Source organism: Callithrix jacchus, chromosome 9, assembly GCF_049354715.1.
Source record: "Callithrix jacchus isolate 240 chromosome 9, calJac240_pri, whole genome shotgun sequence".
Lineage (NCBI taxonomy): Eukaryota > Metazoa > Chordata > Mammalia > Primates > Cebidae > Callithrix > Callithrix jacchus.
This window is the reverse complement of record NC_133510.1, coordinates 2,576,667-2,603,401: the sequence shown is the minus strand read 5'-3', so window position 1 is coordinate 2,603,401 and position 26,735 is coordinate 2,576,667. Positions and strand designations below refer to the sequence as shown.

At 37.1% G+C, this 26,735-nt stretch overlaps 1 protein-coding gene across 2 annotated transcripts in view; it reads left to right on the top strand.

The window, feature by feature from the left end:
• LOC100404555 (solute carrier organic anion transporter family member 1B3) overlaps nucleotides 1-26,735 on the top strand; it is an 81,265-nt gene that overhangs the window by 42,604 nt on the left and 11,926 nt on the right. For both annotated transcript variants that reach the window (XM_035255179.3, XM_002752097.8), the window contains exons 8-12: nucleotides 10,125-10,364; nucleotides 13,886-14,050; nucleotides 15,590-15,785; nucleotides 16,972-17,137; nucleotides 19,301-19,485. In XM_035255179.3, coding sequence (XP_035111070.3) covers nucleotides 10,125-10,364; nucleotides 13,886-14,050; nucleotides 15,590-15,785; nucleotides 16,972-17,137; nucleotides 19,301-19,485 — 952 coding nt within the window. The remainder of the gene's footprint in view (nucleotides 1-10,124; nucleotides 10,365-13,885; nucleotides 14,051-15,589; nucleotides 15,786-16,971; nucleotides 17,138-19,300; nucleotides 19,486-26,735) is intronic.

Genomic DNA, 26,735 nt, shown 5'->3' with positions numbered 1-26,735 from the left:
TCCAACTGGGGTTTAGATTTCCTCTTCTCCATCTGCACCCTCTCTTCTCCTCAGCAAACACACTCCAGACTCTCCCATCTTCTTACACATACACATTTTTATATTCCAGAAAACTTTCCAATTAACTGTTTCTCAGTTTCTCTTCAAAACCAAGTACCTAGAAAAAATCTCTAGCATAAGTGTCTCACCTTCTTACCTCCCATGTACTTCTCATCCACTGTAATCTGCTTTATCACTAATAAAATACGATTTCTATGTAATTTACTAATTGTAATGGATGTTTTTCTATAATTTGTTTTAATAGATATTTATACTACATGTTCATTTTTTCTTAGATTTTTTTAAGAATAAGTACCAAAAACTCAATCTGTCAAATGCTGCTCACATCATCTATTTCCAAACCCACTTTGTTTCCTATGTTCCCTCTCTTGCTGAATATCTGCATCTTAATTCAGTGATTGACTGAATTACTATGCCCTGTAATCTCAGATTTCCCTTTATTTAAAATGAGAAAAACTTTTATCTCGTTTTTCTTTTTCTTTTCTTTTTTTGGAGGTGGAGTTTCGCTCTCGTTACCCAGGCTGGAGTGCAATGGCGAGGTCTTGGCTCACCGCCTCCTGGGTTCAGGCAATTCTCCTGCCTCAGCCTCCCGAGTAGCTGGGACTACAGGCACCCGCCACCACGCCCAGCTAATGTTTTTTTTTTTTTTTTGTATTTTTAGTAGAGACGGGGTTTCACCATGTTGACCAGGATGGTCTCCATCTCTTGGTCTCGTGATCCACCCGCCTCGGCCTCCCAAAATGCTGGGATTACAGGCTTGAGCCACACCGCGCCCGGCCATTGTTTTTATTTTTCTAATTCTCAAAGTCTCTTTCAACATGTGGCTTTTCTCATATAGCCCTTACTTCATCATTTCCATTGGTCTCAAATTTGGTGCTCCTGTCCATCACCAGAGCACGTCCTTATTGTAGCCCTTCTCACACAGTGTATAAATATTTGCGAACTTACCCACCATCCCTTTGAGAACACGACAGAATTGTGTCTGTCTTAGCATATAATAAGTCATTAGGGTTTGTGAATAAACAAATATGATTTTCTATCATGAAACTTACATAGATCACTCCGCCTCCTGGGTTCAGGCAATTCTCCTGCCTCAGCCTCCCGAGTAGCTGGGATTACAGGCACGCGCCACCACGCCCAGCTCATTTTTTGTATTTTTAGTAGAGACGGGGTTTCACCATGTTGTCCAGGATGGTCTCGATCTCTTGACCTCGTGATCCACCCGCCTCGGCCTCCCAAAGTCTTGGGATTACAGGCGTGAGCCACCGCGCCCGGCCAGCATCTTAGAATTCTTGCTGATTCAACTTCCACCCCTGACTGTTCAGACCTTAATACATCTTCTCTTATTCTGTGAGAAGCATGAAGTGCACTTGTTCTAAAGTATGCAATAAAAAATAAAATAAAATAAAGTATACATGGGTAAAGTTCAATTCCTACAGGTGCCAAAGCCATGACCTAAGTGAGTAAAGCATATCAGGGACGGGAAATTAGGAGGTGATGATCAGAATGGGGAGACTTGTGCACTGTTCTCCCCACATACCCAAAAACTCATGTACTCCCCAGCTCTGGCCTATACTTTTCACACAGAATTTTGGGACCAGCATTAATAAGGTTACCTGATTGGTTTTCCAGAGATTCCGTAAACCAAAATATTTTGTGTAGAATTTTTCAATTTTTAAGATCGTGTGTGAGCCATGGGAAACACTGGCAGGACCTATCTAGCTAGATGATGACCTTTAGTTCCTATATATAGGCCAGTGAAAAAACAAAAAAATCATCAAAATTACATTTCTGACAGGTGATAAATCTTAGCATGTATAATGGAGTTACTACTTTAGTCATTTCCTGAAGTCTGTCTGAGCTTTTGATTATGAAACAATATGATCACATAAATCAATTTTAAAACCAGATCAGTCCATACTAGAAAATAATGTATTTCTAAATAGTTTTAAATCATTGGTATTTTTTCATGTCAGTGATTTTTTTTTATAGATCAGAGTAATGGCATCATTTTGGTGTGCTACAAACTTCTGTGCTGTGTGTGTTTCTGTGTGTAGGCCTTCTTCATTTTTATTATTTTTATTTTATTGTGGTAAGAACAATTAAAATGAACTTTGCCTCCTAAAAGTACAGTTGATCCTTGAACAGCACAGGTCTGAACTGTGCACGTCCACCTCTATATAGATTTCTCAAAAAATGTATTAGAAACATATTTTAGAGATTTGTGATGATATGAAAAACCTTACAGATAAACTACACAGCTTAGAAATATAGAAAAATGTTAAGAGAAAGAGCATGAGTACATAAAATATATGTAAATACTATTTTATAATTTAATACAATAAAATATGCACAGATCTATTATTAAAATTTAAAATTTGTTAAGTCTTACACAAAGAAACTGTTATAGATCTTACATGACACTCTTCCCAATCAAGAGAAATGCAAACAAAGGTAAAGATACAGTATTAAATCATAACTGCATAAAATTAAATGTAGTGCTTACTTCACTGCTATAAAAGTTCTGCAGCCACTGCTATTGCAGTGAGCTCGAGTTTGAGAGTATTTACTTAAAATGCCATGTGTCATTCATCGTCTCCATGTGAGCAGGTTTCTCTTCAGGAAGTGATGAATTACAGTAAAAAGTGAATTCATCTTTCCTGTGTATTTTTCATCCTGTTTAGTGCTGTAACATCAACCTTAAATAACACCGTGTGAGCCATATGAAGTCCCACTACTGATGCTGGAAGTTCTACCAGAAGCAAAGTCATATGATTATAAGAAAAACTTGAATTGTTTAATATGCACTATAGATTGAGCTATGCAGCTAGCTGCTATTTCAGTATAAACGTATCCAGTACAAGGACTGTCGTAAAACAAACAAAAACCCACTCACAGAAAAATGGAACAAGAAGCTTCACCGCAGCTGGAGCAGTGGGCACAAAGCCTGTCCTCTTAGTGAAATCGCTTTTTATATTTTATTGAAAATTCAACTTCTGTGTGAGTGCAAGATTGCTATGAAAAAGGGATAGCTGTAGACTCAAACATGATTCAAGGAAAGCTGAAGCCATTATATGACGAATGAAAGCAAAGGAAAGTGAATGAGTTAGTGCTGGAGAATTTCACGCCAATAATGGATAAACTGAAAGTTTTAGAAAGAGGTTTGCCTCAAAACAGTGTCGATATAACAGGAGAAGCAGCTTCTGACACTTGGGAGGTAACAGTTTTACATGGCATTAAGAAAGTCATAGAGGAGAAAGGACATCTACCTGAACAGGTGCTTAATCAGACGAAAGTGCCCTATTCTGGAAAAAAATACCACAACATACAATTATTAATAAGGAAGGTAAATGAGCACCAGGATTTAAGGCAGGAAGGGATAGGTTAACTCCATCTGATGTTCTGTGCAAATGCAGTGGTGTTTATGGTTAGAACTGTTCTTGCTAATCCCTAAGCCTTGAAGGGGAAAGAGAAAAAAACGGTAGTCTTGGTTGCCTCTACTACCCTAGAGAAAACAAGAACAATGCCTCCCCTTCCTCCTCTTCTGCCTACTCAATGTGAAGAGGTGAGGATGAAAAGTTTTATGATGACCCACTTCCACTTAATGAATAATAAATATATTTCCTTGTGATTTTCTAAACATCATTTTCTCCTCCTTACTTTATAGAAAGCAGTCTATAATACATGTGACATGCAAAATATGTGTTCACTGTTTATGCTGTTAGTAAGAATTGTGATCAACAGTAGGCTATTAGGAGTTAAGTTTTGGGGGAACCAAAAGTTATACACAGATCGTCTACTATGTGGGGAGTCAGCCATTCTAAATTTCGTGTTATTCAAAGGTCAACTGTACAATACAGTATTATTAACTACAGGGACAATATTGTACAATAGAATAAGATCTCTAGAGCTTATTCATCTTCTGTAAATAAAACTTTTTATACCCATTTACTGAGAACTCCCTATATCCCCTTTTCTCACAACCAGTGTACTTCCTGCTTTCAGGAATGTGACTCTTCTGTGTGCCTCACATAAACGTAATCACTCAGCATTTGTTCTTCTGTGACTGGTCTATTTCACTTAGCACCATGTTAGCAAAGTGTCCTCCACATTACCACATATTGCAGGGGGCCCTTTCTTTTTAAGGGTGAATGGCATTCCATTGTACAGATATATCACCTTTTTAAAATGTATTCATTTCCCCATAGACATTAGGTTGTTTCGCATTTAGTGTTGTGAAGAGTGCTGCAAAGAACAGGAAAGTGCAAACGTCTCTGTGAGATCCTGATTCTGATTCTTTCGGATATAACCCAAATGTGAGATTGCTCCAGCATATGGTAGTTGTATCTTTGATTTTTTGAGTAACCTTCACATTGTTTTTTTTATACTGGGTGCACCACTTTGCATTCTACCAACAGTGTGTAAGTGTTCAAATATCTCCACATCTCTGCCAACACTTTTTCTCTCCTTTTGGTAATAGCCATCCTATTGGGTGTATGGCGATAGGTAACTCTGCTTAGATTTGCATCATCATGGTAATAAGCGAAGTTGAATATCTTTCCATATACCTGTGGTTCATTTCTTTATTTTCTTTGGAGAAATTTCTATTCAAGTCTTTTGCCTATTTTTAAATTAGGCAATTATATATATGTATATATATTTGCTATGGAGTTGTAGGAATTTTTGTACATTTTGGAAATTAACACCTTATGGCATATATGCTTTATGAATATTTTATTTTATTCTGTATGTTGCCTTTTCACTCTGTTGATTGTTTCTTTTGCTGGGCAGAAGCTTTTTAGTTTGATGAGTTTCATTTGTCTAATTTTGCTTTTATTGCCTGTGCTTTTGGTGGTATATCCATGAAATTTTTGTCAAGATACATGTGATGAAACTCTTTCTCTAAGTTTTATTCTAAGAATTTTAGTTTCTAGTTTTAAATTTTAGTGTCAACACAGTCTGAGTTTATTTTTTCAGTATATATAAGATAAGGGTACAACTTCATTCTCTGATATGTGAACATGCGGTGTTCTCAACACCATTTGTCGGAGAAATTATCATTTCACTGTTGTGTCCTCTTGTCAAAGATCAGATGACTGTGTACACACAGATTTCTCCGGGCTCTGTACTCCATTCGATTGGCCTATATATTTAACTTTATACCAGGACTGTAGCATTGAAATATATTTGTGTGAGCCATCATTTTTGTTCTTTCTTAAGGTTGCTTTGGCTCTTTGAGGTCATTTATTGGTTTTGTATGAATTAGAATCTGCAGATATATTCGGGTAGGTATGTTTCTTCTATCCCCAGATTTTTTTAGGGCTTTTATTATGAAGGGATGTTGAATTCTATCAAGTGCTTTTTTAGCATCGATTGAAATGATCATATGATTTTCGCATTTCATTCTGTTGATACGATGTATCAGACTCATTCATTTACATATGTTGAACCATCCTTGTATCCCAGGATAGCTCCCTCTTGGTCATGATGAATAATCATCCTAATTTATTGTTCAATTCAGTTTACCCCTATTTTGTTGAGGATATTTGCATCAATATTCATCAGCGGCATTGGCCTGTGGCTTTCTTTTTTGCTATGTGCTTGTCTGGTTTTGGTATCAGGGTAATATTGGCCTCATAGAATGAGTTTAGAAGAACTCCCTCCTCTTCCAGTTTTTGGAATGGTTTGAGTACTATTGGCGTTAATTATTTCAGTCTCTTTGTTAAATTATCTGATAGTTTCTGAATTCCTTCTCTGTGTTATCTAGAAGTTCTTTGAGTTTCCTCAGAACAGTTATGTTGCATTCTCTGTTTGAAAGATCACATTTGATCACAGGATTGTTCCCTGGTGCCTTATTTAATTCGCTTGGTGAGGCTATATTTTCCTGGCTAATCTTAGTGCTTATTTTATTTATCAGTGTCTGGATAGAGATGACTTAGGTGTTTATTGTAGTCTAGTGTGGGTTCGTTTTTACCCATCCTTCTTTAGTAGGCTTTCTAGGTATATGAAAAGACTTTAGCCACAATCTCAATAATACTGTGGGTTTTTTTGTTTGTTTGTTTGTTTTTGAGACGGAGTTTAGCTCTTGTTACCCAGGCTGGAGTGCAATGGCACGATCTTGGCTCACTGCAACCTCTGCCTCCTAGTTCAGGCAATTCTCCCTCCTCAGCCTCCTGAGTAGCTGGGATTACAGGCACGCGCCACCGTGCCCAGCTAATTTTTTGTATTTTCAGTAGAGACGGGGTTTCACCATGTTGACCGGGATGGTCTCAATCTCTTGACCTTGTGATCCACCCGCCTCGGCCTCCCAAAGTGCTGGGATTACAGGCGTGAGCCACCGCGCCCGGCCTGAATACTGTGGTTTTTATAGTCTTATAGAGGTACTGCTTTAGTGGCCTTGGAAAGTATATGAAAGAATTCCCTGTATTGTCAGCCAGAGACTCTTGTTCTCTTCCCCTACTTTCTCCAAAGCAAATGTAGCCTCCCTGTTTCTGTGCTGAGCTGCTTGAAAGTGGGGATTCAGTGATGCAAGCACCCCTGTGGCCCCCACCTCGGTGACTGTGCTGGGTTAGACCTGAAGCCAGCACAACACTGGGTCTTGCCCAAGGCCCGCTGTAACCGCTGAGTACCATCTATGCTAGATCAAGCCCTAGGGCTTTACAATCAGCAGTTGGCCAAGCCAGCCAGGTTTGTGTCCTTCCCTTCAATGCACTGAGTTCCCCTAGGCCTTACACTGGCCTACAGAAGCTGTCTGGGAGCCAAGAATTGGAACAAAGAAACCTTAGCCATTTACCTGTAATAGATGTTGTATTCTACTGTGGCTACGCTGGCACCGAATCCACAGTACAACGTTCCTCTTGCTCTTCTTTCCCATTTCCACAGGAAGACAAGCCTCTCCCTGAGTCCATCACCACCACAGGCCCACGGAGGATTCTGCCAGGCCACCACCCACGTTCAGTTAAAGTGCTCGGGCTTTTCAGTCAGTTCATGATGAATGCTGCCAGGTCTCAGAGACTCATCCTCTGGGCAGTGGATCCCTGAGTCCAGGACGAGGCTTTTGGACAGCATTTCTAGACGTGCCCCTGGCCCAGGGCAGGTATAGAAGTGCTGTCCAGTAGTTTAGTCCTGGACTCAGGGACACCAACAGGCTGCTTGCTGCTCTACTCTACTGTAGCTGAGCTGGTACCTAAGGTGCAAAATGAAGTCCCCTTTATTATTCCTCCACTTTTCTTAAACAAAAGGAGTCTTTCGGCATCGCCACCACAGCTTGGACTGTGCTCGGTCACACCTGTAGTCAGCACATTTTGGAGCTCAGGGCTCACAGTGTATTCCCTTGGCACTGCCGCTGTTATTCAGGGCCTGAGGGCTCTTTAGTCAGCTGATGATAAACACTGCCAGGCCCGGGTCCTTCCCTTCAAGACAGTGGATTCCTTTGTGGCCCAGGGTGTGCCTACAAATGTTGTCCATGAGCTACGGCCTCAAAACTCTGCCTGGTGCCCTACTTACTGTGGCTGAGCTTGTATTAGAAACAATATCATTCGAAAAAAGTAAAACCACCTCTCCAACTCTTCATGGACTGGCCTTGTTATAGAAGAAAACCATCAGTCAGCCCAGCCATATCTTCTGGGACTTCTCAAACTTTTATGCTTGTCCAAAGTGCCATCTTTGTCTTAGGATCCCCCAGGCATCTAGAATATGCAGGGTCTAATCAGCACCTTTACACATCTGAGACAGAAAAAAGATGTCAACTTTTAGGACCTTTGAAAACTTGGCATGCTGTCCAACTCCCTTCCCATGGAGAATTTGGAAGCTGAGGTTTCTTACCTCATCACTCTGCTTAGATCCAGGGGCAGGAGGAGCTGTGACAAGTGACCATGCGCTAGTTCAAATCACCATTTTTGTGTTCTTTGTAGCACCCAGGGGCCAAGTGTATGCCTAGCCTAAAGATAAGGAAGACAAAAGACCTTTCCTTAAGTAGAACTCAGAAATGATGAAATGTTATGTGTTATGTGTGGTTCAAATCTCTGCTTCCTTATGGAGAAGCTAAGAGCTGGGATTTTGTTTTTGTTTTTACCTGTTCACTCTGCACTAAGCTAGGGGGCAGGATCTGTGATAAATATCCACATACAGACTCATTTTTATTCTCCGTAGTTCCCAGGTGTCGGGCATATGCTGGGTCCTGTCAGCACTTTGGGACAGATGTAACAGAAGCTAGTCCATCGGGTAGCACCTGGAGAAGCTGAAATGTTGAATATGCAGTCCAGCCTTTTCTCTCCCCAAGGATAAACTGGGAACATTAAATTTTGTTTTTACTTTAAGTTCTAGGGTACACGTGTAGAACATGCAGGTTTGCTATGTAGGTAAACGTATAATGGTGGTTTGCTGCACCTATCCACCTATCACCTAGGTATTAAGCCCCATAGGCATTGGTTATGTGTCCTGATGCTCTCCCTCCCGCTGCCCCCACAACAGATCCCTGTGTGTGTTGTTCCCCTCCCTGTGTTTATGTGTTCTCAGAGTTCAGCTCTCACTTATGACTGAAAACATGCAGTGTTTGGTTTTCTGTTCCTGTATTCATTTGCTGAGGATGATGGCTTCCAGCTTCATCCATGTCCCTGCAAAGGACATGCTCTGACTCCTTTTTATGGGTGCATAGTATTCCATGGTGTATATATTACACATTTTCTTTATGCAGTCTATCATTGATGGGCACTTAGGTTGATTCCGTGTCTTTGCTATTACGAATAGTGCTGCAGTGAGCATACGCATCCACGTATTTTATACTAGAATGGTTTATATTTCTTTATCCGGTCTATCATTGATGGGCATTTGGGTTGGTTCCATGTCTTTGCTATTACGAATAGTGCTGCAGTAAATATACATGTGCATGTACTTTAATAATAGAATGATGTATATTCCTTTGGGTATATACTCAGTAAACGGATTGGTAGGTCAAACAATATGTCTGGTGCTAGATCCTTGAGGAATTGCCACATGTGTTTTGCGTTTTTCTCTTTCTCTCACATATTCACTCTGTGTTAACAAGGGAAGAGCTGTGTCAAGTGTCCACATGCTAGTTCAAACTGCTAGTTTTTCCCAATTGTGTGGTACAATACTGAGCAGGGGAATGGCAAGAGAGAGTCTCAATTATCTTACTGGTTTTATGTATCTGGTTTTGTACTTTCCCTATCTATAGGGGTCTCTCAATTAGTTTCTGTATTTCTCAACAATGAAATTGATCTGAATGTTACTGTTGAATCAGTGTGTTCATGGAGAAAAAGGTGTCTAGCGCTTCCTATTCTGGTGTCTTGCTGATATCTCATGGATGCATTGCTGTTACTTAAACTGTATATTTTCTACCTACTAAAATAGCTCATTTACACTTGAGATATAGCATTTACACATTACTCTTATGCATTCTTTAAGGAAAAGCATAAAGTGGTTAAATGATCCCTAACATTTAGAGTCCAGTAATCCTGGGTTACTCTTAAACTCAGATTTTCATTTTGCATATTTTTACATCCTCTGTGCTATCTGGAGACTTGCAAATGCAGGTTCCTGGACAGTTAGGATGGTGGGGATGGAAGTTCCTTTATTGTCTCTAAGTATTTTTTGCCAGCTGCTTAAATTTCATTGCTGATGCTTTCTTGACCTCATCAGATGATTCCAGCAGACATTTTCGGACAACAGTGAGGACTCATATTTCTTCCATTAATAGTTATTCAATGGTGTGCGGAGTTAAATGTCTAATGATTAGTTATTCAATGGTGTGCGGAGTTAAATGTCTAATGATGACAGCTGTCCAGTCATGAATTCTGAAAGGCCAACACGTGCACACAAGCTCAGACAATGAGAACAATGTCGTGCCCACTTCCTGGACAATAGCAATTGCAAGATGTCATCAACCTAGTTTCAGAGATAAAAAAATAAGAAAGTAGTGTTTTGGAATTGATGAGGTATAGTTTACTTTCTTCCTCTGTGAAGGACTGTGGTTATTACCATTATTTCCTGGAACCTACTGGATTTCAAAATGATCTTTCACTGGCATCTTCTATTTCTTCTAGGCACGATCAGAATAACTCCTAAGGATTCCCGTTGGATCGGAGCTTGGTGGCTTGGTTTCCTTGTGTCTGGACTATTTTCCATTACTTCTTCCATACCATTTTTTTTCTTGCCCCAAAATCCAACTAAACCACAGAACAGGAAAGTTTCACTATCGTTGCATGTGATGAAAACAAATGATGAAACAAATCAAACAACTAATTTGACCAACCAAGGAAAAAATGTGACAAAAAATGTGACACGTAAGTATTTAACATTCATTGTCAACTTGGACTTGTTAATCTCAGTGAAAGGGAGAAGTAAGTATTCAGAATAAATAAAGCATACTAGAATCATCTAGCGTTAGCTTTCTTCTGTGCTAAATTTAGCTGAATTATGTTTTCTAAAACTCCTATTAAAATTAACAAATATGCCTTGAGCACATAAAAAGGGAAGAGGATTAGGTTTCTGTTCTTCAGAAGACAGAAACCAATCGAAGGCTACAGACATCTGTTCCTTATAGGCCAAAGAGTACATATTCATTTTAATATAATGTAGTATAAACTATGAAGGTTAAAAGGATTATAACATTTCATTCATTCATTTATTCAGCAAATTATACCAGCCACCATACTGTTGCCTGGTGATAGAACATTGCCTTTATTTTTTGAGAACCTAGTGGATGATACTGAGAAGTGTATAGATCATTATAATAAAGTGTCTTAAGTTCTATGGTGGGTTATATTTATTCTCAGGTGTAGAGTTGGAATAAGGAGAAGGAAGTCAAGAAAGGGTTCTGTCTAGGTAATTAGAGGAAGATTTTTTTCTTGGCAATTAAAATTATATATATTATTAAATTAACTATATATATGAACTAAAATTACATATGTATAATTTTACCTAAGTATTCAAAAAATGAAGTGAAAAGCAACAACAGAAATTAAGCTAACTGAAGTCAGTAATGTGAATTAGGACCTTTTCCCACTTGATAGTGGCTCCTCTTTTGAATATAAGCCAGAGGGGCTAATGCAGAACCGTTGAGAAGCAGTTATCAAGATAATGATATGGAGCAGTCAGAGCAGGATATTGGAAATAGTGAGATATTGACAGCAGCGTTCAGATTAGGGGAAAATGGTGAAGTAGTGAAACGTGAAGTAATGCAACCAGCACCTGAACCATTGGTGACTTTTTCATGTGTTCGTTGACATAAGCTTACCAACTTTCCAGAGTAACCCATGTTCTTTTGTTCATCAGTTCTTTCACGTACCTTTCTCTGTTGTTATTTTCTTCTCCCCACCACACTAACCCAAGAGCAGTGAGATGCTGGATGCTTAGGTATTCAATCAGGAGAGCGGATCGTTCAGTGTGAGCCGCATCGGTGGCTTGATATTGTCCATGGTAGGAGAATTTATCACTATGTATTACCATGGAAATTGAAAACTATCACACATCAGGTTTGTTTCCCAACTCAGTCACCATTACTATCTTTTAACTCAAAACTTGAGCCCAGGGGTTAGAGTTAAAAGTATTTGTAGTTAAAATATTTTATAGTTTAACATGCATACTATAAATAGTGTATCAAGGATTTTTTTATTTTGTCTATGCTGTGTTTCTACTTTATCTAATCAAATCTATAACAGTTAATACATTTTCTAAACCTATAAGGACCAGAGTTAACTGTGAGCCCAAAAAGAATAAAGAAGATAATAAGGTGCAAAAAAGGGGGAACTCTAAACTTTTTCTATATTATGAGTTTTGGGGGTTTTTTTTATAAGTGTAGTGACATGAATAGTAAAAAGAATTGTAATTAGGTGCCCATTAGGAATAGTTAAAATACTATATATCTATAGTAAGAACAAAAATATTAGATTTATACTATATACTCTTGAGTAGAAAGAAGACTGACTGGTTAGAAAGCAAGGAAAATTCCGGTTCATTACGAAGACTATATGTAAACAATGAGAACTGCTCAAAAGTTGAGGAAATTGCTTTCAGGAAGTCAGAGTAATGTCACTTGAGCTGTGCATTGATCCATTACAAATAGAGAGTGAGTCATGATTCTGTAGACGTTCAGTTTAGATGACATCCAAGTTCTTATTTACCTCAAAAATTTAACAGTTTGGTTAATTCTCATGCTCCATTTATTTTGAGCAAAGGTGGTGACTCCCTTTGAATGCCTCACAGATCAGCAGCAGGTCTTCCTCATTGGGGAGATCAATGGAGAGAAGTTTAGCGCTTTGTCCTGACAGCTTTAAATGGTGTTTCCTAACTCTCTTCTGTTCTGTGCCATTTCCCTGTTTTTTCTTATTGTAATCAGAGAACAAACTATTTCCTAGTTACCATGGACAGCACTGTCCATATCTAACGACAATCTTTAAAGGCCTGTGGAGAGCAAGGTCTTTTGAAGCCCATATTGTCCATCTCTCAGTAACCATTTTTGGGACTTTCTTGCTGCATTCTGAAACTTCCTGCTGTTCTAAATGGTTCCTTCCACTTTTATCTCCTATTGTGGCTGATTGACTTGGCAACCATAGACCCAGGTCACGTGATTTCTGCCATGGACATAAGTTAGAAGTTTGTTACCACATCTATTTGTGGGCATAGGTTGTTGTACTCTTACTGTCAAAATGTCCCTTGGGACCAATATTGTTATTCCCTGCCTCACCTTTTTGCATCTTAACGCAGGGATTTATAATACTTCTAGATATACTGAGGCAGTATTTTATGATACCCACGCTATATACCAGGGAAAAAAGTGGTCTGAGCCCTCATCCTAATTTATCCTCAAATTTTTTTAACATCAGTATTCTTATTTCTGTCTTAGATTATGCTATCTTTTTTTTTTTTTTTTGCCAATCTGTTTGAGCTTAGGGGGTTGCTCAGGTTAGCCTTGAACTGATGACCTCGCCTTCGCAAGCGCCATGACCTCCAGCAGGAGCCACTTTGGACCCCCCCTAGATTATGCTATCTTTAATTTAAGTTTATCTTTAACAGTCACAGTTTTAATATAGTGTTATTAAGTGCTAATAAATAAGGGAGAGCATGGAGAGTGTGCGGCTTCTTTTTCCTTCCTTCCTTTTTGTTTTTTTTTGTTTTTTTTTTTTTTGTGTGTGTGTGGCAGGGTCTGTCTCCCAGGATGGAGTGTAGTGGTATGAACATGGCTTATTGCAGCCTCAACTTTCCCGTCTCACACGATCCTCCCACCTCAGTCCCAGTTAGCTGGGACTGCATGCATGGCCCACCATGCTCAGCTAATTTTTCTATTTTCTGTTGAGAGGGGATTTCATCATATTGCCCAGTCTGGTCTCTAACCCCTGGGCTCAAGTGATCCACACACCTCGGCCTCCCAAAATGCTGGGATTACAGGCCTGAGCCACTGCACCTGGCGGACATCACATTTCTGATTTCCTTTTTTGTTTTTTTTCTTGGACACTAAACATATTGCCTGGTACCTAATTGAAAACCAAACATTTGTTGAATAAATGCAAAGGTGAGTTATTCTATATTGAATAGTATGGCAAAGTGCCAAGGATAATCAAATATTAAGTGAGCAAAGCAAGTTAAAAAACGCCATTTTGGTATCATCCTATTTGGGGTTGAAATGAACTAAACAAATTAATAATAATATGCATGTGGAAAATATTGAAGGAATATATTAAAAACTTGACAGTAGGATTGCAGGGTATTCTCTCTGTGTTATTTTTTATAACTTATATTTACAAAATTCAGGTAAGAATATATAGTTTACTATAGAAATATGTTGTTTATTTTTATAACTCTATAGTTTTTTTTCAGTCTTTGAAAAGCATCCTTAGCAATCCCCTGTATGTTATATTTGTGCTTTCGACGTTGTTACACGTAAGCGCCGCTATTGGTTCTTTTACTTACCTCATTAAATATATGGAGCAGCAGTATGGCCAGTCTGCGTCTCAGGCTAACTTTTTGTTGGGTAAGACACATTTTTTACCTCTTTGCTTGATAAATGAAACGCTACTGAGTATTTGTGTTCCAAGTCACATCTTGTTATGAAGATGATTTTATATTTTAGTGAATATAATCTTATGTCTCAAACTTTACAAACCTTCTCAATCTTGTAATATCGTCACTGTTCTGCCTTTGAAGTTGCATCTCACGTTAGGTGAGCTCTAAAGAAAAATATTACTTGTGAATCAAACATCTGGATGTGGTGTCTGCATAATTGGATCTTATAGTATAGTGCTGAGATCCCAGACAAACCCTTCTGTAATAATAACCATTATAATCCCATAACTCATGGACTGAAATAAGGCCTCAGCTACTTACAAAACACATGGTATTAATGTTTCAGGAGGTGAATCAATTTAAATACATCACAAAATAGGCATGATTAAAAACGAATATATTTTAGAGAGTACTTTTTGCTACAATACCTATTTTCAAAGGCACATTGAAACCTGCTCATTATATCACACTCCCCCCAAGTTCAGTATTGTAGAAATATTATAGAAATTCGATACATATTTGATGAGTTAAACAATTTATCAAATGGTATTTGTTTAGGTCGTAAGTACATAAGAAAGTCATAATTAGAAAATGAATGTACCGAAGCACTGGAATAGGCTCTGGATGTTCTCCCTGTCGAACTTAAAAGCTTAAACTTAACCTTTAAGTTTTGACTGCCAATAACCTGGCCTGAATTTTTTGTTAGAGGAAACTTCACCTTTAATAATTCTGATAGGACTATTGAAAGAAAAGAAAACGACTATTAAAAGAAAAGTCATAAGAGAGATCAATCATTTTTAATCCTGTATGTAGACATATCAGTGTATGCATGTATTTTGATGAATAAAAAAGAAACATTAATTCAAAAACTTAAATCTAAAACCTTGGACAAAATTGGAGTGAGTTTTTGAGGGTTGAGACTGTTTTGAGAGATGTAAAGAGTATTATATGGTAGGATAGAAATCTCAGAGGAAGAAAGATTGTGTTAGTTGTTGATTTCCAGAAAAAAAGAATGTTCCTCATGGAAATAATCTTTTTAGACACATAAATATTCTTTTTTAAATTTATTTATTATACTTTAAGTTCTGGGGTACATGTGCAGATCGTGCAGGTTTGTTACATACATATACACACGCCATGGTGGTGGTTTGCTCTATCCCTCACTCTGTCATCTAGGCTCCGGTGTGTGATGCTCCCCTCCCTGTGTCCATGTGTTCTTGTTGTTCAACATACTTACGAGTGAGAACATGTGGACATATAAATATTCTTAGCCGCTGTCTTTTGCATGTGAAGAAGCCAAGCCCTCAAAACTGGCAAAAAGAAATTATTTTTGTCTCTCATATGGTACACTTGTCCCCTACCTCCACTCTAGTGTGCCACCCTTCTCTTAAAGAAGTGATAAGAATGGGTGGATTTGGTTGATTGATATACACTGTTTTCTATATAAAGACATCTAGAAAAACCATATTCATATAATTACAACGTTTTTCTCTTCTTTTATTTCTAGGAATCATAACTATTCCTATGGCTGCAGTTGGCATGTTCTCAGCAGGATATATCATTAAGAAATTCAAATTGCCTTTAGTTGGAATTGCCAAATTTTCATGTCTTACTTCAATGATAACCTTGTTATTTCATACTTTATATTTCCCTCTAATCTGTGACAGCAAATCGGTTGCCGGCCTAACCTTGACCTATGATGGGTTTGTATATATCGCTATATAAATTGTGTCATATGTTAACCATCCAATTAAAAACTTACTTGCAAGTAAAATAGGGTAGAAAACAATTATGATTAACCTTTAATTTAATTGAGAGAAATCTCAATTTTCAAATTCTTAAAATTGTTCATTTCCTAAGATGATAAAGAGTTGTTTTATTCCTTTCTTAAGGAAAAGCCACATAGGTTGAAAAAATAATACGTATAATTTATGGGTAATTAAAATGAGTGGTGGACACTTTTCCTCCCATTTAATAGAAGGGAAGGTAAGATTCAGAGAAATATACACATTATATAGCTGGCAATGTTAATTTCTGACTCGAATTTGAGATATTAGAGGATCATTAAATAAAATTATTTATAACGTATTTGCTGTTATCAATCCACTTCTTATTTTTCTTAATTTAATTTATATACTCATTTGAAGACATTTCATAAATCCTCAATAATTATCAAATTTTTACAAAACAAAATCTTTAAGCTTAAAATTTATACAAATAATGTATTTTATACTTTTAGCCATGATATAAAATTATATTTTATATTTTATAACTATATTATAAAGTAAATCAATATAAAGATTATATCTTTATTCAAAAAATATACAGAGATTTTTCTCTGTTTTTAACTGATTCTATTATTTTTGATCTTTTAATCCTCAGAGGTTCAGCTTTATCCATAATCAAATTCTTTTTTATGTAGTTAAAATATAGATTGTAAAAATCAACAATGTTAATTAACATACATACATTCGAGGATTTTAAAGTGAGCTGAGGGGAACCTCAATCTAATGCTATTACCTCACAGAAGAGAAACTGAATCTCAAAAAAATGAAGTTACTTATCTAATGTAAATTTCTTTGATAGAATAATAAAGACCTCTTGTCTAAGTCTTATCTAACCTCTCTGATTTCTTTTTTAAGTTTTAATTTTTCTAGGTCTTGTCTTGCTAAGGAAGGAGAGTTAAAAGTCAATAAGCATTATAAAAATTGCCATTTTGGCATTAGCAAACCAAATTTCTCTATCTAATTAAACCCTTTCTCTTATTTCTCTTCTCTTTTCCTCTTCACTTCCTTCTCCTCTATTTCCCCTCTCCTACCCCCTTGGCTCCTTCTTCTACTCCTTCTCTTCTTCCTCTTTTTTCGATATATTTCTATCATATATTTTCAGAAATAATTCAGTGGCGTCTCATGTAGATGTACCACTTTCTTATTGCAACTCAGAGTGCGACTGTGATGACGGTCAGTGGGAACCAGTCTGTGGGAGCAACGGAATAACGTACCTGTCGCCTTGTCTGGCAGGATGCAAATCCTCAAGTGGTAATCAAAAGCCCACAGTGAGTATTCGTTTTTGCCTTTTCTCTTCTCCTTAATCAAAATCATAGATTCGATTTAATAATTACTTATCAAATCTTCCTATAACTAAGGTCTCCAATAAAAAGATAAAAGAAAAAGATTCCAATATTATCTGTCCTCAGGAAGGCTGTGAAGTATAAACAAAGCTTCATAGAAAACTCTGCATAGGACACAATTAGGCTTTTCTGTTACTTGATTCTAATTAACGTTACCCACTTTTTCCTTGAGATTTTAATAATATGATCTGTTAGAATTTGAATGCATTTAGGCTCTCAAAGAAGCATCTCAATTGACTAAAGCACGTGATTTTGATTAATTTGGAATTATTTTACCCTCCAGAAGTCAGGGGAAAGAAAGTCCAGAGTTAGTCAGTGGTCAGGACTACGTACTTTACAAGGACAAGAATCTGTTTACATTTTAATCTGTACATCCTAGTAAGTTTAGCGAGGGGACTCACCGTGGCCTTGGACTTCCCAAAAAATTAATCAACACTTCATGCTCACTTGAATTCCTTAGTAACTAGGAAATCTTCTTGATTTCCTATTTTCATGTACCCAAAGCTGACGCTTCTCTTACTCAGTGTAATTTAGTATCCTGCTCATGATTGCCAACATATCCATTGGAAATTGCATTTCTTTCTTGAATCTATTTTTCCATGTGACACATGGGTTTTTCCCAATATCCTGGGTAACTCCCAATGGTTGGAAATTAGGTATCCTGTTCCCCATACCTACAATCAATTCAACATCTCACAAAGTTGCATAAGTATTTTTCAGTCCCTTTCCCTGTTACCAACATTGGGAATATAATCAGGTGTGATTATGATGCTCCTCGACACTCTTCCAAGTATATTTGATCTTTCCCTTGCCCAGTGTCCTGTCAATGCATTATTAAATGGCATGGAGAAATTTGAAGAATAAAGCATCCTAGTTTTTTTGAAGATAGGCTACAACTCTAATAAACTTGCACATTTGTGGCCAAATACTGTATTTAAAAGCCCACATCCCATATTCATCGGCTGTGGTGTCTTTCAGTAAGGGTGCCTCTAATCTCTGGTCCCGGGTCGTTTAGTAGTGAAGATCTTAAAGAGACACGTTATTAGTATTCTAAAGAGAGGTCTGTCTCCATGCATCATCTTAATCCTGGCAAGGGCTGTACCATCTGGGGCTACTGCAAACTTCCTTTACTAAACCCTCAGTAAAACTGTTAAAATAATGTTCTCTGTATCAAAGTTTGGTTTCAATGTGTTTGCTTCATAAAAGATTCCTCCATATTCATATGGAAAAAAAAAGGAAAAAAATGAAGCTTGCTGGAACCATACAAGTATGGATTTAAATTCTTTTACACGTTCTCCATCCGTAAATAGGCTTTAGCAGTAGTAGGTTCAAGATAAACTTCTCTTAAATTTTAGCCTAGGATCGGAACGGAATTTATTCAAGCCACCTGACTACATACACTGCCTGCCTGATTAATCCCTTGTTCCTAACGTTTCTCTTCTGTGCTCTGACCATTAGCCAGAATGTTCTGTTGTGTTAAACCTCACTGGTAATAGTATAATCTATTTTATTGTCTGTCATTCCAGTCTTGAATCTGCTTTTGTCTGCTTAAATAGAATTCTGGCACCCATTCCTGGTTCTGTTTCCCCTGTACTTTGTCCCACTTTCATGAGTGGCTCTATGAAAAGTTCCAGGTTTTGGCCCTTTTCAAACTACTGTATTTTCTGGACTCTGGGTAATTCTTTCCCAGAGTATGTCCCTAATACTTAGAACCCACCAAAGAGAGTAAGAATGTATATTTTAAAAAGTAAATGTGGGTGGAAGAGAAATATTTTAAAGAATGTATATTAATGAGAAAAGTATATACAGAATTTTATACACTGATTTCTTAGATTATTTTCTAATTTTAAAATTAAGAATTAATTAAATGTTAATACTCAATCACATTTTCTTATACAGAAAGTAATTCAAGAAGCTATTTTGCTTTTTACTATTAAGCTCCACTAGGCAATGCTCTACTGTATTTTTATAACATTTTTTAAGCTGTGACTATTTTAGTTTGAGACTTCTTTAAATATAACTGAACGTATTCATAGCCCAGTTCTATTTGGCGAATGTATTTGGTAATATTTCAAAAACTCTTTTTAGGTATTTTATAACTGTAGTTGTGTGGAAGTAACTGGTCTCCAGAGCAGAAATTACTCAGCACACTTGGGTGAATGCCCAAGAGATGACGCTTGTACAAGGAAATTTTACATCTATGTTGCACTTCAAGTCATATACGCTTTGTTCTCTGCAAGTCAAATTACCTTATCTGTCTTGCTGATTGTGAAGTAAGTACGATGCTTTAAAACATTGTTGTATATATTAGAATAAAACACACACAATGATATTGCATATTTTTAAATATTTTGAGCTCAACTTAATATTTTAATTTTTAATTTTCTGATAATGCATTTTTTTAGAATTATGATCTTTCATTGCCATCATTAATAATTTTTGTCTCTAATACTTCCATTGTGAAATCTAGGCTCTATATGTTTCTATCTTAATAAGAATCTTAAGACACACACTGATTGACAATTGCCTCGATTGTAGAAGAATTTCTGTGCGACTGTAAAAGAACTTTTAATGTTGAGTTGCCTTGCATCCTAATGAGCCAGAGTAAACCATCTGCTGATTTCATGGAAAGAAAACATTTAGCAACCAGATGTAAATGTAAACTTCAATTCGTAATGGAATTCTAATGCTTTCAATTCACCCACAGCATGGTTTTTGACCTAGTAGCCCATGATACTCTTGCAGACGTAAAAAAATATATAAATAATTCATTTCTATTTTCACTCGGTAGACAGTTATTTAGACAGAATATGATATTTGATGAAGAATATTTCCTGGTAAGTAAAACCAATAAGGTACCTGTTGTCTCACAGCTTAGAAAATGGTAAGACTGACATAAGACAAATAAGTATAAAAATAAACACATAATTACAAATTGCTCTATGTCTTCATAAGGAAAAGGACTGCCAATTAAAAGAACAAGAAGAAAAAGTCAGTTTGGGATTAAAGTGAGGAAGGCTTATGGAGTACATCTCAGAAGAAGTAACATTGTGTCTAAGCATGTAAACAGCCAAATGAAGGGCTTTCAGGGAGAGGGTCTAGGTGCTGATTGCTTAAGACAAGAAAAAGCTAGAATTTTTGAGGAATGAAAAGAAAGAAGCCAGTTTATTGGAACACACTGAGCGGGAGGGGTATGGCAGATGGTGTTTGTAGTTAGGGGGAAGCAGGTAATGTGTGCCCTACTGGCCAAGAAAAGCACTCAATCACCTAAAACTGGAAACATGTAAAGACATGCATGTAGATCTCAACAATATACATGAAAAGTAGAGCGACCCGGAGTAACATCGAATTGCACTTTTAAAACTTACTAGTTGATCCTAAGTTCACGGTCTGCCAACAGCATGACATGGTAGGGAAGAAAAGCAACCAACATATGTTTCCGACTTTTGTTTACGTGAGTATAAACCTGTAAACTAAGTTTACAGTTGTTAAATTTTAACCCTGCAAATTTTGCCAGATTTTTTATCGTACATACTCCACAAGTATAGCTTCATCTTAGTCTAAAATGTCTACTCAGAAGGAGAAGCCTTCTATATTTACCAAATTACAGATTCATTAACTTAAAAAAATTCACCTCAAAATTTTATTCTAGTTTACATCTCAACATCTTTCAGCTTCTTAATTGAAACCTTTTCATGAGAAAATGCCAGTTTTAAAATAACTGTTCCATCTTTGATGATAGTTATGCTTTATCTGGTCAAACAGTGGTGAAATGAATGTTACCATTTATCAAAGCATTAATTTCTCACCAGCCTTTGATTTTCATTGAAGAAAATTTTGTGAAGCTGACTAGAGAATAAAAATGTAAACTTCTTTTTACTGATGATTTTCTAAGCCACAAGCCATGCTAAATGAGGACAAGGATGGAACGAGCTAGGCCAGGTGAAGCAAAGACAAAGGCCCTGCCGTGGAGCATACTTGATGCATACGACATAGAAGAAAGTGTGTGCGCGGTGGCTCACGCCCGTAATCCCAGGACTTTGGGAGGCCGAGGCCGGTGGATCACGAGGTCAAGAGATCGAGACCATCCTGGTCAACATGGTGAAAACCCCATCTCTACTGAAAATACAAAAAATTAGCTGGGCATGGTGGCGCGTGCCTGTAATCCCAGCTACTCAGGAGGCTGAGGCAGGAGAACTGCCTGAACCCAGGAGGCGGAGGTTGCAGTGAGCCGAGATCTCACCATTGCACTCCAGCCTGGGTAACAAGAGCCAAACTCCGTCTCAAAAAAAGAAGAAGGAGGAGGGGGAGGGGAGGGGGAGGGGGAGGGGAGGGGAGGGGAGGGGGGAGAGGGAGGGGGAGGGGGAGGGGGAGGAAGAGGAAGAAGAAGAAGAGAAGAAGAAGAAGAAGAAGAAGAAGAAGAAGAAGAAGAAGAAGAAGAAGAAGAAGAAGAAGAAGAAGAAGAAGAAAGTGCGTGAGGGAAAGGAAGGTGCAAAGTGCAGTGACAGAGCCTGCATGATCCAGATTATATTGGTCACAGGAGAGGCTTAGAGCTTGTTCTAAGTGCCTTCAGAAGCCCCAGAGCATTGAAGCATTCGTATTAACTAATGCTTATGGCTTACCTAATGAGAAGATCACTCTGACTGCACATGGAGTGTGTTTTTGGAAGACAAGAATAAAATCAGGGATTTTATGGGAAAATGCAGACTTTCAGGGGCTTCCAGGACAATTGTCCAGTATTTTATCGGACCGTTTTCCCAGTCAGTATGTTTCGTTAATTTTCAAGATTACTAGTTCACATATTTTTTAATATGAAGACTCTTTCTTTTCTTTCTCTTCTGGTTACATTTTTTTAGAACAAAGAAAGTAGAATAAGCAGAAAAAAATTCAATATTCTTTATCACTACAGGTACACATTCACCTGCCTTTTACCCACATAGAAACTCTTCCCTTCTTGTACAATGAAAAACTCTGTGTCCTGGTTGATCTCTTTTTACCTTCCTCTGCAATTGCTTTCCCTATTTTCTGCATTGTCAGTTTCCTTCGTCTGTACTGATGGTTCTCATCAGTATGGAAGCATGATATGATGTCTAGCATTGAACACAAACAAAAGTCTTATTCCGCAGCTTTGCTACCAACATGTCCTTTTTTCTGCTTTTTTCATAACACTACTCCTGAAAATAACTTTTCATGCTGACTGCTGCACTTCCCTTTTGGGCGTTTTCTCTTGATCCTCCTCAATATAGCCTGTTAGATCCTACACAACACACATTATAGTCACATTTTCAAATGGAAAAAAGCTTATTCAAACAAAATAAATTCAAAATAAGGAGAGATAGCTTATTTAAGTTAGAAAGAACCAGAGAAAGAATCCTGGAAGTATAAAGAAAATAGATTGTTAGAACACCTCCAAAGGACCACAGTGATTCTCAAGCAATTAATCCTACCCTAAATAAAATCTTTGATATGCTGATAAAGAATCCAAAAATATTGATTCTAAAGAAGTCTTCATGAAATAAGACCTTTAAGTAATATGGAATTATGTGAGGCTTGAGATCCAAAACAAAGTTAAAAATTATCAAGAATAAACGAGAAAAAAATAATGTAGGGTATAAGAAATAGATTTTATTAAGAAAAGCAGACGCAACTTCTGAAAATGAAAAATGTATTGAAGGGAGTGCAAAATACTTTTGAAAGCTTTAACAATAAGCCAGACTAAGCAGAATAAATAACTTCAGAGATAGAAGACAGGTCTTTTAAATAAAGTCAGTATAAAAAGTATATGAAAAATGAGGCCGGGTGTAGTGGCTCAAGCCTGTAATCCCAGCACTTTGGGAGGCCGAGGCCGGTGGATCACGAGGTCAAGAGATCGAGACCATCCTGGTCAACATGGTGAAAACCCCGTCTCTACTAAAAATACAAAAAATTAGCTGGGCATGGTGGCTCATGCCTGTAATCCCAGCTACTAGGAGGCTGAGGCAGGAGAATTGCCTGTTCCCAGGAGGGGGAGGTTGTGGTGAGCCGAGATCGCGCCATTGCACTCCAGCCTGGGTAACAAGAGCGAAACTCCGTCTCAAAAAAAAAAAAGTATATAAAAAATGAATTGTAAAACCTAACAGATCCTTCAAGAAATGATTGTGTAATGCATCCAAACTTATGAATCATATTTTTTCCAGAGGGAAAAGAAGAAAATGTCAAAAGTGTGGGAAACTTGTTTGAAAGAATAACTCAGAAAAACTTCCCTCAATTACTACAGTTCTAGACATGCAAATATAAAAAGCTAAGGTAATTCCAGGAAGATGCACTGCCAGAATAACCTGCATAAGACATACAGTCATCAGACTACTCAAAGTCAAAATAAATTTAAAAATCTTATATGTGACCAGAGAGAAGTATAGAGAATTCTCTCAGACTAACAGCAGACTTCTAGACAGGAATCTTACAAGCAAAAAGAAGTGAGGATCTTATTTTCAGTGTCTTAAAAAAATACCAGCCAAGACTTTTGTATCCTGCTTAAGTAAGATTCATAATTCAAGAAGAAATATAGTAGTTTCCAGATAAGCAGACACTAAGGGAATATGTCACAAACAGACTGGCTCTACAAGAAAGGACTGGAGGTGTTCTAAACATAGAAATGAAAGAGCAATACTTATTATCAAAACACACAAAGTATTGTACTTACACATCTTATTTAAAAATTACTTGAGATTGAAAAACAATTAATAAATAATTAAAAGTATTATAGAAACAAATCCTCAAAAATCAATAGTGACCTTAAATAGACAGTATGCTTAAAAATATATAGTCTGGCAGAATAAATTTTTAAAAATCCAACTTTATGCTAACATACAAGAAATCCACTTAACTCAAGTAACTGGTAGAGAACTTTTCAGACTCAAAGCAAAGGGGTATAAAAAGATACTCTTTGAAACTGCAAACCAAATATATGCAGAAGTAGTTATATTTACATTTGATAAAACAAATATAAAATCAAAAACTATAAAAATGCCAAAGATGGTTATCATATGAAGGATCAAGTCAACAAGAAGATATAACAATTCTAAACATATGCACCCAATACTGGAACACCCCAGTTCATAAAATAAACACTACAGGAGCTAAGGGAAAAAACAGCAAGGCAATATTACGGGGGTCCTTCAATGGTTACTGAGCCCACTGCTAGCACTAGGCAGATTATAGCAGCCAAAAATCAACAAGAAAACGTTAGACCCAATGGACCTGATGAACATTTACAGAACATTTTATCCTACAGCCTCAGAATATACAGTCTTCTCGTGTACACATGAAACATTTTCAAAACTTGACCATATGACATGCCTCAAGGTAATACTCAATGAATTTTTTTAAAAATCAAAATAATATCAAGTACCTTTCCAGAATACAGTAAAATAAAAATAGAAATTAGTACCTAGAAGATTTCTCAACACTACTCAAATACATAAAAATTAAATATTTTTTTTTATATTCCTGAACAATTATTTGGTCAATGATGAAATCAAGGCAGAATTTTTTTTTAAACAAATTGAAATGAGGTTGGGTGTGGTGGCTCACACCTGTAATCCTAGCATTTTGGGAGGCTGATGTGGGTGGACCACTTGAGATCAAGAGTTTGAGACCAGCCTGGCCAACATGGTAAAACCCTGTCTATTGTATAAATAAAAAAAATTATCTGGGTGTGGTGGTGCATGTCTGTAATCCCAGCTGTTAGGGAGGCTGAGGCAGGAGAATTGCTTGAACCCAGGACGTAGAGGTTGCAGTGAGCCAAGATTATGTTATTTCACTCCTGCCTGGGTGACAGAGTGAGGTTCTGTTCCAAAATAAATAAATAAATAAATAAAATTAAGAAATTGAAATGAATGAAAATAAACACTCAACATACCAAAACCTCTGAAATACAACAAATCAGTGGTGAGAGGGAAATTTGTAGAGTTAAATGCCTACAACAAAAAGATACAAAGACATCAAATTAACAATCTAATGTCATGCCTCACAGAACTAGTAAAACAAGAATAAACCATACCCAAAGCTAGCAGAATATAGTAAATGTCAAAGAACAAATCTAAATGAAATTTGGGCAAAAAGTTACAAAGAATCAGTGAAATAAAAAGTTTGTATTTGAAAATATAAGACTGATAGACTACTAGTAGATTAATCAAAAAAAGAAAGAAGATTCAAATAAACACAATCCGAAATATTAATGTTGTCAATAAAACTATCACCACAGAAATAAAAAAGATCATTAGAGACTGTCATGAGCATCTCTACGTACACAAACTAGAAAACCTAGAGGAAATTGATGAATTCCTGAAAACATACAACCTCGCATGTTTGAGCCAAGAAATAGAAATCCTTAACAGACCAATAATGAGTAATGAAATTGAATTCATAATAATAAAAAAATTTCCTGATGACAACAAAAAGTGTAGAACCACATGAAAATATGGAAGTTGTGGAAGGAAAACAGCCCTACATGAGAGAGTTACATGGAGCATCATTGGGAGTAAGCCAGGCTTTGTTTATGCTGCTGATAAAGACATACTCAAGACTGCGTAATTTACAAAAGAAAGAGGCTTAATTGGACTTGCAGTTCCACCTGGCTGGGCAAGCCTCACAATTATGGTGGAAGGCAAGGAAAAGCAAGTCACATCTTACATGGGTTGTGGCAGGCAAAGAGAGCTTGTGCAGGAAGATTCTGCAAGCAAATAGATCTCATGAGACTTACTCACTATCACTAGAACAGCATAGAAAAGACCTGTCCCCATGATTGGATTATCTTCCCACAGGGTCCCTTCCACAACACGTGGGAATTATGTGAGTAAAATTCAAGATGAGATTTGGGTGGGGACACAGAGCCAAACCACATCAGATACATTGTTCTCAGTGTAGTTTTGTGCCCTCAACTGCACTAATAAAGTTATACTTCTCTTTGTCAAAGCAGAGCCAAAACACACTTTTCATTTATTGTCTCTCCTAATACAACTTAATGTTTAACTTTTATTTTTTCTGACACCAAGCTTGAGACTGTTGCCCAGGCTGGAGTGCAGTGGCACCATCTCGGCTCACTATGACCGCTGCCTCCCAAGTTCAAGTGATTCTCCTGCCTCAGCCTCCCTATTAGCTGAGACTACAGGCATGCGCCACCATGCCTGGCTAATTCTTTGTATTTTTTTTTTTTAATAGAGACAAGTTTTCACTGAGTTAGCCAGGATGGTCTTGATCTCCTGACCTTGTGATCTGCCTGCCTCAGCCTCCCAAAGTGCTGGGATTACAAGCATGAGGCACCGAAGCTGGCCCGTGCTTAAATTTTAATTTATTATGTTTAATTTAATTTTTGCCTTTTAAAATTTCATAAGCTCTATTGCCTTTAAAATTTTTTGTCTTTTAAAACGTTATAAGCTCTATTGAATTCTTTTCAGAATCTCAATAAATGGCAGCTCTCCAGCAAGGTATAGAAGCAAATATTTGTAAATAAAACTGAGGTTTAGAGTGCTAGCTAATTGTA